General features: G+C 48.3%; 7 protein-coding genes across 7 annotated transcripts; 3 read left to right on the top strand and 4 right to left on the bottom strand.

Annotated features, from left to right (window-relative positions):
• Positions 1-263: 263 nt before the first annotated feature.
• On the bottom strand, positions 264-1,416 carry PEX2_103160 (isopenicillin N synthase family dioxygenase; the record flags this gene model as incomplete). The annotated part of the gene is made up of 3 exons (XM_016747586.1): positions 264-487; positions 539-974; positions 1,069-1,416. 3 exons carry the CDS (start codon positions 1,414-1,416, stop codon positions 264-266), a joined length of 1,008 nt encoding a protein of 335 aa, XP_016593072.1.
• A 1,902-nt stretch (positions 1,417-3,318) lies between these two features.
• Positions 3,319-4,086, top strand: PEX2_103150 (uncharacterized protein; the record flags this gene model as incomplete). The annotated part of the gene is made up of 1 exon (XM_016747585.1): positions 3,319-4,086. The coding sequence occupies one exon, from the start codon at positions 3,319-3,321 to the stop codon at positions 4,084-4,086; it is 768 nt and encodes a 255-aa protein (XP_016593071.1).
• Positions 4,087-4,861: 775 nt separating this feature from the next.
• PEX2_103140 (uncharacterized protein) lies at positions 4,862-6,504 on the bottom strand (the record flags this gene model as incomplete). The annotated part of the gene is made up of 5 exons (XM_016747584.1): positions 4,862-5,490; positions 5,547-5,642; positions 5,868-6,118; positions 6,180-6,301; positions 6,343-6,504. 5 exons carry the CDS (start codon positions 6,502-6,504, stop codon positions 4,862-4,864), a joined length of 1,260 nt encoding a protein of 419 aa, XP_016593070.1.
• Positions 6,505-7,208: 704 nt separating this feature from the next.
• PEX2_103130 (histidine phosphatase family protein) lies at positions 7,209-7,844 on the top strand (the record flags this gene model as incomplete). The annotated part of the gene is made up of 1 exon (XM_016747583.1): positions 7,209-7,844. The coding sequence occupies one exon, from the start codon at positions 7,209-7,211 to the stop codon at positions 7,842-7,844; it is 636 nt and encodes a 211-aa protein (XP_016593069.1).
• Positions 7,845-8,598: 754 nt separating this feature from the next.
• On the bottom strand, positions 8,599-9,571 carry PEX2_103120 (aldo/keto reductase; the record flags this gene model as incomplete). The annotated part of the gene is made up of 3 exons (XM_016747582.1): positions 8,599-9,148; positions 9,196-9,476; positions 9,524-9,571. 3 exons carry the CDS (start codon positions 9,569-9,571, stop codon positions 8,599-8,601), a joined length of 879 nt encoding a protein of 292 aa, XP_016593068.1.
• A 487-nt stretch (positions 9,572-10,058) lies between these two features.
• PEX2_103110 (uncharacterized protein) lies at positions 10,059-11,524 on the top strand (the record flags this gene model as incomplete). Its single annotated transcript, XM_016747581.1, has 3 exons — positions 10,059-10,068; positions 10,119-10,812; positions 10,996-11,524. The coding sequence occupies 3 exons, from the start codon at positions 10,059-10,061 to the stop codon at positions 11,522-11,524; spliced, it is 1,233 nt and encodes a 410-aa protein (XP_016593067.1).
• Positions 11,525-11,626: 102 nt separating this feature from the next.
• On the bottom strand, positions 11,627-14,919 carry PEX2_103100 (tetratricopeptide repeat protein; the record flags this gene model as incomplete). The annotated part of the gene is made up of 7 exons (XM_016747580.1): positions 11,627-12,089; positions 12,147-12,617; positions 12,689-13,021; positions 13,081-13,651; positions 13,707-14,454; positions 14,517-14,805; positions 14,909-14,919. The coding sequence occupies 7 exons, from the start codon at positions 14,917-14,919 to the stop codon at positions 11,627-11,629; spliced, it is 2,886 nt and encodes a 961-aa protein (XP_016593066.1).
• Between the last annotated feature and the right edge of the window lie 323 nt (positions 14,920-15,242).

Raw genomic sequence — 15,242 nt, 5'->3', positions numbered from 1 at the left:
AGTGATCGGCGCCAAGGTCAAGTATGGAGTCACTTTTTTGGTTAAAGGCTCGTTATCTCCGAAGTAGATAGATAAAAAGTACATTGGCAGTGACAATAGTACATTGGATACTGTGCAGAGTTGAAGTTCTACAAAAAATCGAAGAGGGGGAAAGGCAACGAAATCTGGAAGGAGCACAATGGCTTCAATTCTAGATGAATCGGGGGGAAGTGACCAATGGGATTATTTTCGAATCAAATAAATGAGCTCATGATCGATAACTATCAGTACTGCATAGAGGCCCTCATTTGGTTGTACCCGGCCTGTGTGATCGGCTCATACTTTGCAGCACCTTCTCCAACACATGGAATACATTCAATCACCGAGTCAGGATCCGGCGCCATGAAATAGGGAATAGAGAACCGTCTACGGGTCATACGATCAGTTCCTTCGAATCTATCAGGAAGTTGTGGCAAAGTGACTCGATGGCTGGTAGACCTCAGAAGATCTATACAAGTCAGCGGTTGAGGGCAGACTAAGAGCATACCAAGCGACGAACCATTACTCCATCTCTGCAAAAGATCCCCCACATTCATCACAATTGCATTTTTTATGGGCGTAGCCGAGACAAACGTCCCTGGCGACGAAGCATCCTCAACTTCCAACCCTCCACAGTCATCTTGAAACAGCAAGGTAATTGAACTCCAGTCGGTATGTGCGGGGCATCTAGCTGCACGCTCTGTCTCAATTGCTTCTGCTGGAATAGGTGGGTAGTGCAGTAGGCGCAGCTGGTTATTATGACCCGAGTGTTTCTCCAGCAGATGGTTCTCATCGAGCTCCAAGCCAACAGCAAGCGCCTGCAGGACCTCCCCTCCGACACGGAAACACTCCCAGTAGAAGCGATCCATGAAGTCACGAAATCCGGGGAGACTGTGTTCGGGCAGCCATTGATTAGGCTGGGTGGTATTTTTGTCGCTTCCTATGTCATAGCTTTCCTGTGGTGGGTCAATGAAGCTCATAATCATACATAGATGAACTCGGTGCCGACTAGGAAGTATGAGATCATGGACAAACACAGCGGGTTCTCACTTTGATGTCTGTAACCTCCCTCAGCTGGTCCGCCATTTTCTGGTCATCCCCGGTACTCATCGCCTGTGACACCTTCTCCAGTCCAGGCCAAGAGTACCCTCTGTGAACCGCCCATCCCTCTGGATGGGGCGCTTTGAGTTTCTCCTCTTGTGGTAGTTCGAAGAATAGCTTTGACCAGTTGAATGCCTGGTCTAGCATCGACTCTGGCAATGAATGGTTGACGATGTATGCAAATCCCACTTCTTTGCAGGCAGCGACGATTTCTTGCGCGATTCGCTGACGACTGGACTTCGTGTTCCAGCCGGCAAAGTCCACGACAGGGATGTTGGGGGACTTAGCGGAAGCCATGATACGTTGAGGTTCTATTGTAGGGGTGTAATGGTCAAAAAACAAATTAAGACAAGAATATGAGACACAAAAGGGCAAGTTTCCGACCTAACACCCCTCACATGTCAGACACTGGGGTACCCCAATGAGAGAAGAGCAACAATGCATCTGTGTATTTCCTTTTCTGGTTAGTTTTTGCCTTTTTGGGTTTAGCGCCGCGTTGCTATAGTTGTCTGCAATCATTACACTTGAATTTCAAGATTGCGCCCAAGCATCAACATCCCGATGAGCCAAGAATGCCCTACGGCAGCAGATCCTCCACATTGAATATGCTTCAGTATCAGAGGCAAACCCCACAAGCATCAATGGCCCCTTCGATTACGAACGCTGTGCGAGGGTATACAAGCCCGAAAGCTCCACAACTAGTTATCTAGTTACGTGGATGGATGAATAGCTCGCCACGGACAACATACACTAATATCGATGAGCTAGCCAGTCAAAACTTCGTTTTTACAGAAGAAGATACAGGCGTTATTCGCGAACAACCCCAGAAGGAGAGAATTCATTCCTGGATTCGATATACTCGTCTGAGCCAGGTTTATTTAACCGGGTGAATGATATTTCAGTGCAGTTGGTCGACGAAATCTTTCCAGATGAGTACAACGGACTAAAACGCCTAGCCCGAAGAGCTGGCAAGGTCCCGACCGCAGATTGGGCTTTGGTCTTGGCTTCCATGTTCTCCTAGTCGGGGTCGATGGGTGTTATAGATCGCTAATCGGCGGCTATCGAAGCTAGGGTTCCCTCTGCATCACTTTTGTCTATCTCTAGAGATGCGCCACTTTTCACATACGTAGAACTTGACGCAGCATCCATATAGGAAGAGTGCTTGATTCGTTCGGTTCTGACGAAAGTGAAGAGATAGCAGCCCCACAATCGGTCTTGGAGAGGATATTCAATGGCTTTTCTTTGGAACAAGAGATGGTGTATCATTCCACGAGAATGATTTTGCTCCCACCGGGCTGTATAGTGAGTCAGTACGTCGGTGTGGATGCAATAGTGAGGAGGTGCGCCTCCGTCTACTGCTACCGTTCTAGGATCACAATAGAGCGAGAATAAGTAATGAGAAATCACTCTTGTCAGGGTATGTCACACAGCTCTTTCAGAGGGCTCGGATATTGGAGAGGCTGATAGACCGGTGAAGAGAACTAGTAGAAAGTGGTGTTCGGATGGTTGGAAGAGACGGTGTGGAGGGAGCAATTGATAAATTCCATGCAGAACATGCCAGAATATATTATTAGATGACTGCTGACTGGTGACATTGATGGATGTTTTAGTGAAACGTTAAGATGCCCAATCAGCCCTGGAGGGTACCCGAGTAACAATTTAGCTGCAGTATTCAGTAGTTGAGTGCCAAATTGTGTCCCATACATTGTTTCACTTGTTGAATTTTAGGAGTTATCTAAATTACATTAATACATATTCCCAGGCTCTCAACTAGTAGAAATTAATATAGAAATTAATATAACCTTGGGATTCGGGTCTAGAGGATCGGGCTGCGGTTGCTGGGGCATCCCGGTGGAGATTTGTGACCTGACCTGGCACATCTGCAACTACATCATTTATTCTTTAAACTCTCATCTTTTCTAGAATCTCTATCTCTAAGAATTTCCCTTCAAGCAGCGAGTACTCAGGTATGTTCAAGTGCCGAGTCTTCAATTATACTCCTCGCAACCAATGAAAGCTAATCTTACTCCTTTGAGTAGTTTGTTGACACCCGAGCCCAACCCCGGATAACGCCTCCAACGACGAAACGAAGCATGAGAATAAACCATTGAACTCACCTAAATTAATAAGATCAACCGAAACCTCGAGCTCATTCCCCAAATCGACCAGTCCAACCCCACCCCCAGAACAAACCCGAGAATGCGGGCTTCCCGGTGGATCTGGATTGCCGCCACATTCCTCACCTCGACCGTCCACTCGACAGAGACAGCACCCTTCACCGCAGCAGAAGAGGCCACAGCCAACAAGCGAGCCTTTGAAGTCCTGCGCATTCTCAGACGAGACGTAAACAATTGCCCTAGCGGCTACAACCCCTGCACTGAACTGGGCAACTCCAACGCATGCTGCAAGTACGGAACGAACTGCTCACGCGATGATGCCAACAACATCGCCTGCTGTGCAAGCGGGGCAAGCTGCACCGGCAGCCTAACAGGCACGAAGACGACAGGTGCTAGTACCGTGTTCATGTTCCCCAGCGGCGCAAGCGCAACCACCACTGAGAGCGGGGCAGCGTCTACTACCGGGTCGACGCTGGACGGCGCATACCCATTTGTTGTCGTCCCAACCGCTTTTAGTAATGCTGATACTTGCTCGTCCTACTATTCCGTGTGTCAGTCAGAGTACACACAGTGCGCTGGTGCGCTGATGGGCCGCTACGGTGTCACTATTGGCGGTGCTGGGGGAGGCAAGACGGTTGAGGCTGTCACGGCTGCGTCGCAGGCGACTTCCATTTGCTCGAGTTTGAGTGCGGAGGCTTGCCATGGTATTAACTTAGCGTATTGCAGCAGCGTCGCAACACAAACTGGCAGTTCAGAGGTCAATGGGAATGATGCCTCTCCTGTGCGGATGTCGAGTCTCCATGATCTGGTCTTCGGGCTGGCGGTTGGTGTTGCGGGTATGTTTATATGATTCATGGATTTGAAACGACTTTTTGCATGCGTTCTTTTTGTTTGTATATTCTCTTTTTCCTGTGATTTTCTATCACCATGTGCACAATCAGAAACTCTTGGAATTTATGATATAACGTTAGGTTTAGATGATAACACTCTCGACATACATGCTTTGAAAAGGCACAATTTTTGAAGTAAACCTGAGTCATTTCCATCTATCGAGGAGCTATTTATGTCCGTATCCCATTCTGACAACGTATCCCTAACATAGAAAGCTCCGGGACTAGATTAACATATTTATCCGCATCATTACCTGTCAATGTCAACCTCTATTCACTCCAATATCACCAAAGAATAGGTCCAGCAGTCCTTTGTTGTAGTGATTCCCATCTCCTCCCGTTCCTAAGCGTCTTCATCCCTATCATTATCCTCCGTCCAAAGCATCAGGTATTAGGGCCAGATGATTCATTTCGCCCGGATGTGAGCATACTCTTTTGAGGGCATACCTGTTAGGGAACGACCCTTAAAGAGCGACTGCGCCGACGCTTGCTTTGCGAGAAAGAATACTATCAAAGAAGTCCCAGCGAACAATAAGTGCTCCTATTCTTGCTGCTCTGAAGATACGCAAGCCACGGCTCTATCCGTCGAGGACAACTGTAGATGGCTTTCCTCATTGGTCTATCCTGATTAATGTTCAAGTTTGAAGGCTCACCAATTTAAATTTACTTACAAATTGACCCGTCGCTCTGTACTATATCACAGATAGACTGGACAACGATGCCTGCCAGAATGTACTATCCCCCCATAGCCCCAAACCAGCATAACCCTAAAATGGCACCCATTATAATCGCCATAGCCGGGGGCACATTGAACCATGCACTCTCTGCATATGTTACCGCCGCAACAACCAACCACCATGGATTTTTACCCAAACTTTGTCCATCGCTTCTTTCAGGAGTCAGGTATCCAATCTCCCACAGCCGGTATACAGCTGTAAATACTAGCCCAACTGCAGTAGCATTCACTCCTCTTAGAAAGTCGATCACATACTTCTTCTTCCGCAATACACGCCAGAAGCTTTGGATTGCAACGGCCAGCGTGATTCCGGGAAAGAAGATTCCTAAACCGCCGAGGATCGCACCGAAGATGGTCGGGAATCGTGAGTGCTGCAGTGCTAGGGCCCCCAAGAAGACAGCGAAGTTGAAGTTAGGACCGGGAAAAGCTTGAATAATGGCAAGGCCGATCAGGAAGTCTCTACTCGAGACCCACCCGGGATCGACGACGTAGGAGCGTAAAAGGGGAATGACGACAGGACCTCCACCAAAAATGACAGTGCCAGCAAGGTACATATTGGCAAAGAGGTCAAGGGCGAGTGGGGGTGTGGTAAGCTGGCCTCTAGCAACAAGAATCCCGATGAAGGAAGCTAGCTATGTTAGCGCTGACTCTCGGGAAATTTGTTAGGTGAGGTGAGGTGCACACCAAAAAAGAGTCCCGTAACCAAAACTCCGACCCGAATCCTGATAATGTGCTGTTGCGAAAGAGCTTCAGCGGACTGCGTAGGCCTTGTAGCATCGACTATACTCTGTGGTAGTCCTTCAATTCTAGGATTTATCCTCCTCGGTCGCGCCATGTCACTTCTTTGCATCCTATTCTCTTCCAGGGTTATGTCGTCCATATCTGTGGGGTCCCCATTTGTCACGTCCGGTTCTTGTGGACGACTATGTCTGTTCTTCCAAGCGATCCTTGCTCTCGAAAATTGTTGATACAACCATCCATCCCAAATGCTTGTGAGAAACCCACCGATAATCATCAGCACGGGAAAATACCAGAGTGCGTTATAACAGAGACCAGCACATGCGCCAAAGATCACAAGAATCCGGGATAATTTATCGCGAATAGCTTTTTCGGCCAACTGCACGGCCGCGAGTGCAACGATACCTACTGTGGAGGCGTTGAGGCCAGAAAGTAGGGAGTAGACGGGTTTGGGAAGGGTTTCATTCATGTTTTGCACACCAAGTGAGAGGGCGTACATGCCAATTGCGCCAGGAAGACTGACACCGTCAGTTGAAAATCAACTGATGGGGGGCTTTGTAGCATAAAGGTATATATTACCTCCAAATAAAAAACACAAGCATGGCAGGAATAAATCCTGCATGTAATAGTGTTAGGCAGAAAATCATCTTTGTGCTACCGGGCCCCGGAAGACCCTGACAAATAGCAAAGAGTTCCTGATACTGTGAAATTTGTTAGGAGTCCCTATGATATTAAGACGCACCAGCTTGAGGATATGCAAGGATAATCGTACCGTCTGCTCATCCACCCATTTTTCTTTGCCGCCCTGTCCCTCCACGAACCTGCCATGTAGAATCTGGAAGTGTACTGGTGGTCCTCCGAAGGCTATAAAGCCCAGATCCCATGTACGCAAAAAGACGTCCATCAAACGCCTTGACAAAAGTTTTTCCGTTCCCTCATTTTCCCATGAAACCCTGTGGCTGCCCAATTTGTGATTCAGCAGGGCGAGGGAAGAGAGGCATTGCGAGACAGAGGAGAAGAGTGGCATACTGCTCCTTAACCAGCTGCATGGATCCTGCGGTTAAGTACGGAGTATAGATGGATGATAAGATCTTCTCAAACGCTGAAACCTTGTTCACCGTACGTACCTGGCAAATACCAAGCCAATATGTTTAGTAAGCTCTGATATCGCAGAAAAGTCCAAACCAATTAGGCTACGTGAATGAAAGCACATGCCTACCACAATCTCGGGACTAGGAAAGCCTATTTGGACGGTGAATGTCACTGAGCGGCTGTGATTGGACAAGGCAATGTCGGGCTCCCGTTGGCGCTTATAAACCAAAATAATGCAGGGCTAGCAATGGTGAAAGTTATAACTCAAGTGGAGCTCTCAATAATCTAGAACGCAGCTTATTCATTGAATAATCTAGAACGCAGCTTCTTCATCGCGTCAACATTGATTTTATTGCGAGATATTTATAAGCGAAGCGACTTCTGTGTACATACTAAATTAATGTGGGCACTGCTAGTGCGACAGGAGCATCGACAGACGTATAAAGAGCGCTAGCTTTTAAACCACTTCGCAGTTGTGATATCAGCGCATAACTTTTGTTGTCTTCTCAATTTCTGATGGCCGCACAAGTCCACATTGTCCGCCACGCGGAATCTGTCCATAACGTCTCTAAAGACTACACTCAACGTGATCCGAGCCTAACACCACTCGGCCTTCAACAAGCTGCTCAGCTCGTCCACGAATTCCCCTACTCCTCACAAGTTGCGGTAATCATCACCTCTCCGCTTCAACGCGCTATTCAAACCGCCCTCGCTGCATTTCCGCACGTGCTGGATAAACGCTACTTTGATCCTCACTCGGGACAAGGCATTGAAAATGGCTCATTGCTCATGATAGACCCAGAACTACAAGAACGGAGTGCCTTCCCGTGTGATACTGGTTCCTCTCGTGAAGTTCTAGAGGAGGCCTTCCACATAGATTTCAGTGATTTGGCAGAGAACTGGCATATAAAGGAGGGACTGTACTCCCCAGACGACAATGCCGTTAATGTGAGGGCAAAAAGCATGAGAACTCGTGTTGCTGAAGTAATGGATAATTTGAAAGACAAGGAAAAGAGAGATGTCGTGATTGTCACACACGGAGTTTTCATGAAATTCTTGGTTGAAGATCCGGAAATTGACCTGCCAAAGGCGGGATGGAAAAGTTACACCGTTGGAGAGAATGGTTCTGGCAAAATTCTTCTTCCGTTTTAGAGAGGAAGAGATAGATCTGAATATGTCCAATAGTATGTACCGGGAAAACTTCTCAGAAAAACTTTCAGAATAATGTTGAGATAGGCATACATACACCTACGGAGGTGTATTCCAAACATTCTGCGCAGCGCATCTATGGGAACCTGAGTATTCAACACCTCGGAAAATACATGGACCGCTATGAATAAACTCGTATCCTTGACTGTCCAGGATTTGGACCAGACCATAATGACGCAGCCAAATCTACCACAACCTAGTACGGCTGGCCGTTTGCTCAATAATATATATTAGTTCCTTATAAGATATTTATATTAAGATTTGATATTATTTAGCCCGTTTAAATAATTCCTCCTAGATATATTTATTTTTTATAATACTAAGCTATAAACTAAATAATAAATAAAATAGCTGAGAAATGTATATTTTATACAACTCTTGGGAATCCATCTAAAAAGACATCACAAGGCCGCAAACGCGGCCGACTGTTCTTGTGTATATTACTTATATAGTCCTAGGAAATCAGTATAATTGCACTGTTTAGTCGAGAATAGGGGCCCAAAGCCCATCGTGGGCCTATAGACTGGGTTGGGCACTGGGCTTTGTAGGCTCTGCGGAAGTCTACTATAAACCTACCTAGGTTCGAGGTCGGGAATAGAGTTGGGGAATAGATTCACCGATAGAGTTGATGGTAAAATGAGGTATGCGGTCGGGAATAGAGTTACGCGAGAGCTAATTCCAACCAGCCTATCATCCCTCAACTACGATCATCATCCGCAAACCGCTCCCCCCAGGCATTCCGGAAATGAGAAGTCGCTCCAACCTCAGAAATCTCTTTAATCTCCTCCTCCGTCAACTTCACATCCAACACCTCCTTATACTCGTCCAACCTCTCCACCTTCTGAGTCGTAGTCACAGCTACAATATCATTCTGAATTAACCAAGCAAGAAGCACCACATTCTCCGTCGTCTGATGCGCTTCCGCAATCCGACTTAGCGGGCCCTTCAACGGTCCCTCTGGAACTCGGAAAGCCGGAGTAAGGCCCTTGAACGAGCCTACCTGGATGCTGTTCTCGTGCATCCAGGGGACATACCCGTTTGCACGCTGCAAGTACGGGTGGTACTCGATTTGGTTGATAACAGGTGGGTCGATGGCGGTTTGCAGGGTTGCTTCGAGCTCGTGGCGAAGATAGTTGCTCACGCCGATGGATTTGGCTTTACCTGCGGCTTTGAGTCCTTCCATGGCTTTCCAGGCATTTTGGAGGTCGGTGGGCGATTTAGCGAAGAACGGCACGTGGATCAGGTACCTATCGGCATTAATCATCATGTTATCATTTACCAGCGAGCGACTCACAGGTCAAAGTAGTCAGTCTGACATTTCTTCAAGCTCTGAGTTACGGCGGCATCGATGTCATCAATGCCCTGCGCGACCTTGTTGGTGATGAAGAGCTTTTCGCGAGGGATGCCGGCTTCCTTGATTGCGATACCGACCTCTTCCTCGGTGCCGTACATCTCCGCTAAGTCCAGATGAATATAGCCCTTCTGGATGGCGGTTTTGGTCAATTGGACGAGGTCGTTATTGAAGCTGGTGTCGCCTTCTTCCTTGAACCAAGCGGTTCCGGTGCCGAAGGCAAGCTAACTGCGTTAAGTTTCATGATAATCAAAGGCAGGGAGAAACATACAAGTGGAATCCTATTTCCATCGCGAAGCTGTAGAGTTGGTATCTCCATTTCTTTGGTGGTGATGTGTCGAAGCTGGAGTTGTAGTCGTTGAGTGGTTGTTGATGGGATGACAGGAAGGAGGCTGAGGTGCCTCAGATGACGAGCGGGGTTGCGGGAAGCTATATTACCGATTGCGGTGCAATGCTGTCTCATTTCATTGTTGATCGAGATGATGGATATCAATATATATGTATCAGAGCCTTGGCCATCCTCGTCTTGAAGGTTTGACCCCGCCTCTGGTCACTGGTCACTGGTCACTGGTGTGACAGCGCAGCCTCGTCGAGCAGCCTTGTCTCGTCCTGCCTCGTATTCGGTCTCACTGTAGAGTCTAGACTGTACAAAACAACAGGGTAAAATAGGTGAAAAAAGCATCACCCGACATTCTCAGCTGCAGCCTAATCCCTCAACAATCGATCAATAATCAATCATTATAAATCTTCCAAACTGCAGTCCTATCCACACGCAATATACTAGCTGCAGCAACAACACAGTCAAGATGGATACATGTGGGTTCAATCCATTACTCTTCTACTCTCAATCACTAACACCCCCTTAGTGCGAAAACGCCTAACCCCGATCTTCGCATTCCCATTCAGCCGCACTGTAGCACCCCCAAGCCCTCCGAGCCCAGCCCATGCCAACTTCCTAGAACTCTGCGCTGGCGGTCACACAGTCGACACACCGGAAGACTGTACTGCGTACTTAGTACATGTAAACAGACTCTCAGGGGGAAAATGGAACGATGCATGGAATGAACTCCTGCATCCAGATTACACCCTACCAAACTCTACCGATGACTTCGATATCATAATTCAGCTATGCAGCGAAGTCGCCCAAATTATGCTCGACCATGGTGTCCTCTCCATGGCCCGCATAATCCAGAAACTTGAAGCGAAGAAAGTCCTCTGTCCAGCGGTGAATATACAGTGTCACTCCAACGCACATGGCCTCGCCTTCAGCCTCATTGGCTGGCTATTACTCCTCTATGTCCCTGCGAAAAAGGCTCGACCGAATGAAATGCAGGCTGCGGAACAGCGAATCAGGTCTGGGCTCCGGTATAAGGTGTCACCGGAACTAGTAAATCGCCCCCTAGACGAACTGCTTCGGTCCTTCGGTAATATTCTCCCTCGGCGAGAAGAGCAGCGCGACAGCGCGGTCGCGTCAACGGATTTAGAAGAAGCTAGGGTAAAGCTCGAGGTCACGCACTTGAATGCGGCTGCCTTGAAGACGATGGCGAATATCCAGATCCGGTGGGTTGATACCCTCGGCGAGCACTTGGAGTTTAATCCAAGTGATGAGAAGGGTCCGAGTGTTGGAGTTTTCAAGTGTCCATCATTTTGTCGGCTTTATCAGAGTGATAGTTCAATTTTGGCAATGCATGTCCTTCTTGCCTTCCAGATATGAGTTGGGTTGAAAAGCTAACTGGCCGATAGAGTCTTGAACAAATTCTACGAAGACGACGAAAAGCCCACCGACAACTTCAGCGTCGCGAAAATGATCAACGAAGTTATGCTCTCCTACACCCTCCTCTTCAAAGCGGACCGTAAATCCCGCAAGCTATACCAAACGACCGAGCGAACAAAGGCTTCTCTCATAAAACCAAACAATGACAGTAAACCCTACATCGACCCCGTCCTCGACGAGCTCTGCGGCAACCACATCTCCTCTTCCTTCTTCAAATTCGGCGAACCAGTGCGTGAATACTACGACTCCATCACGGACTTTCCTATATTCAAGGACCGACTCAGGCGAATCCAGGACTATATGCAGGGAATTCAGCCGAATCGATTTGTGAGTCTTTGGCGGGATCAGAGGGACTTGAGGCTCTGGTATACCATCTGGATGGTGATTATCTTTGGCGTTATTAGTATTGTTCTTGGGCTGATCGCGATGTTTCTCACGGCGATTCAAGTCGATTATGCGAAGAAGGCTTATGAGTTACAGGTTAAGCAGGGAGGATGAAGACAACAGAAGACTCTTGACATTTTCTGGGACCCTGAGTGGTCACTAGATAGACTTAAAACCAATCTCTATTCCAGCGATTGTCATACTATGTATAATAAATCACCGATCAACCACATCCGTAAAAGCATCCCATCCCTGCTCCTCATCCGGCGCAACAGGGTGCAACCCCGTCTTCTCAAGCTCAAGCTTTGCCCTCAATGCAGAAGCCTTGTACGTCGACGCATCCGACGTCCTCCCCTGCCTCTCCCAGATCTTGGAAATCTGCCACTTAACTCTCGCCGACTCGCCCTGGTCTCCGCGGCGGGGTTCATTGAACTGTGTGATTCGAAGAGCGTCACGAAGGTACTCGAGTGCTTGCTCGTCGTTCCTTTTTTGCTGCTCCCAATCGGCCTCGGTGTCCGAGCGACGCAGGCAGACGAGAGCTTGATGGTAGAGGGCTGAGGCAACGCTCTGGTGAGTGGGTTTTCCGGGGTATTGTAGGTCATAAGCGCGTTGAATATAGTATCTAGCTCTTTCGAGGTCGTTTTCTGTATAGGCAATTTTGCCAAGAATGTATGCCGTCCTATTAACTCCTCGTCAGCTCCGATAGTAGTGTCATCGGAAAAAGAAGGAAACTTACTCCCCATGAAAATGACTATCCTCACCATAAACCTCCGTCTGAAACCTCTCCGCCACTTCCATATCCCTCTTCGCAACATCCAACCTCCCCAGCGCCGCACTTGGCCGACTATGATTCCTCAAATACCGATCAATATTATACGTGCACTGCAGTTCCTTCGGCGCCTTATACACTAAATCCAGCGCTTTCTGTACAGCCTCTATCGCCTCTTCACACTTGAAGAGTCCAAATAAGGCAAGACCCACGGCGCTGTAAGCGTCTGCAAGCTCGGGGCCTGTTGTGCTAGGCTCCTTTTCGCGGATTTCGAGCGACTGGAGGAAGAATTTGTACGCGGGGAGGTACCGGCCGCGTCGGTGGTCGACGGTTGCGACGCTCTCGCAGAGGTATGCGTAAACTAGGGAATTTTTGTCCTCGCAGTTATCGGCTGCGCGGCGACCGATAGTTTCACCGAGTTGAAGGGAGGAGGTTTCACTGCAGAACCTGGGTTACCTTCATTAGCAGGGCACCTAAGGGTAAGACACTGGATAAGAATGGTAATATACCAAGCAGCATCAGCAAGCATAGTGTGATATTCTACATCTTGGACATTCAACCCCGTCGGTCTGAGATCCTCGTACTTTTCCTGCGCGGTCTCGATATGGTGGATGAGCATCTCGCACGTTTCCCAGACTTCGTACATCTGGCGGCGTAAAGTTCGCTTTGGGAATGCGGCGCAGAGGATTCGGTACGCAACGCGGAATGTATCGTGACGCTCTTTCTCGAAAAGGTGGTAGTAGTATGCTTCTTGGGTGAGTCGGTGAAGGGAGATCATCCCGGTATCGCTGTTGATTTTGATCAAGGACTGGTGGAGCAGGAGGGCTGCTGCATCTTCATACCTAGCAGATAGTAAGTACTACCGGGTTGGAGTAACTCGGGACGAGATAGAAAAACACACTCATCAATGTCTGACAGAAAATCCCATGTTCCAGGAATCTGCTCGGGGGTATTGATAATATCACAAGGTATATCATCTGGTGCAAAGAAGCAAAACAGGGCTAGTAGTTGCCCGCTCTCCTTGGTGAGACTGTCAAATGCTGTTTGCCAGACAGTCACCAAATTCTCATTATAGTACGGGTTCCGACTCGCATACCGCGGTGGAACGCGCAGAGACTGTTTATTCTTCTTGAAATAAGGTAGAAACTGCCTCATTGTCTTTTTCTTCACGAAGATCTGTTTCGCTGTGATATCAATTGCTAATGCCAACCCACCTAGCATAGAGGAGAGCTCTTGTGCCGCCTCAATCTCAGCGGGGAGCTTGGTATTCTGTTTTCCTGAAAGCTTCATGAGCAGCCCGCCGCCTTCTTCCTTTGTGAAGGGGGTAATTTCGACGGCTGTTGCGGCGGGACAGGCGGCGGCGAGCTCGCTGCGACAGGTTACGACAATTTGCCCGTTCCCGGCGGCGGGCCAGTTGGAGGTCAGGAGGTTGTTGTCGTCGACGTTGTCGAAGATGATTGTCCATGATATTTCTTTGTCCGTTGTTAGCGCATGTCGGGCAGTATATGGAGGGAGTAGCGCATTTACCTGTTGTCTGTAACCAATTCCACATGAGGAACCGCACCCGTTCAGTAGGCATCCCATCCTCATACCAAGCTGGTCTTATTTCATTTGCAGCATGTACCAGGGCCCTTGATAAATCAATCTCAGTCTGCGTCGGCAGCCACAGAACCAATTGACACTTATTCAGAACCTGCAAATTCGCATACTCTAACGCGATCTGGGACTTCCCGATTCCACCAGTTCCCCACAACGCAACAGACCGAATGAGCTGCCCTTGCCCATCATTGTCAATTCCTTGCAATGCATCGTTAATACTCTGAATTACGTCCGCCCTCCCAAAGAAATTGGGATTGCGCGCAAAAGGCAGCTGATAATATGGTAATTTCGCCGTCTCCCTAGGCTGCGTAATGCTATATTTACTCAGCGACTCCAAGATTTCAGTCTGCTGTAGACTCATCTCAGTGATCCTGTGTGCCTCGACAAGCTGCCGGAGATGCACGATGCGGTGTGTAAAGTCTTGGATCGCCTTGGTGAATTGCCTGTTGACGTTGGTCCAGGAGGTACCCGTGATACCGCCATGCTTGCGGAGGTGCTTGATTGCCAATGCGCCCGCGACGAGAAGGTCAACGAGGAGAGTGAAGAATCGTTCCATGACCTCGCCTTCAAGGTGGACGGATTTGTCACTGTAGACTTTGAAGAGCTCGATCTGTTCACTGAATTCGCTCAGGTACCCGGCGATTTCCTCCATTGCTTTTTCGGATTTACTTCCCAGCTAAACCCAAATATCAGACTATATCGGACCAGAGTCTCAGCAATTGACTGTCATAGACTCACAAATATAAGAAGATACGTCACCCCCCACATACAAGTAAAACTGATATTTGCACCCGCCGCTACGGCAAGAAACGTCGCAAACTGATGCAGTTGGACTAAATGAGGGTGCACATTCCGCAGGAGTCTCGTCACAGTCGCCTGCGCCGTGTTTTGCTGCTGGAGCTTCTGCACCTCATTGAGAAGCTCCTCCGGAGTTTGGAAATTCTGGATCAGCTCGAAATCATCCTCGCCGAGAATTGTCTTTGTGTAGCTCAGGGCATCCTGCCAGGTGCTCTCGTATAAATGGTTTCTTTTCGGGCGTGTTGTTAGCGACCGTTGGAATAACCACCACCATATTTTCATTGCTGATGGAGAACCTTTACAACTTTGGGGTTGGATTAGCTTGCTCTTACCCATCTTGCATTGTGGTCGTGGCCTGATACTTCAAGCTGTGGGTCGGAGTTAGGGCTGTGGACGAGGCAGATTTGGAGACCCAAGGTTGACTTTGGGGTGAGTGGAGTGATAGTGGAGTGATGGTGGATGGGAGTGGGGGGTCAGCGGATATCCCATAATTTAGATTCAGCCTCATCGACATTACACAGAACGGGATTGGCTACATACCGTGGCCGGTAATTTCGTGTCATGGGTTTATGCATGAGTTATCCCTGTTTCTGTTTACGGTACTTTTGGTAATATTTCAATCTCGGATTCTCATTGAGTTATACGCAGTAAATTTTACCGGCTTAC

This window comes from Penicillium expansum (genome assembly GCF_000769745.1).
Source record: "Penicillium expansum strain MD-8 chromosome Unknown contig362, whole genome shotgun sequence".
NCBI lineage: Eukaryota > Fungi > Ascomycota > Eurotiomycetes > Eurotiales > Aspergillaceae > Penicillium > Penicillium expansum.
The sequence above is the reverse complement of the archived record's forward strand: the minus strand, read 5'-3'. Positions and strand labels throughout refer to the sequence as shown.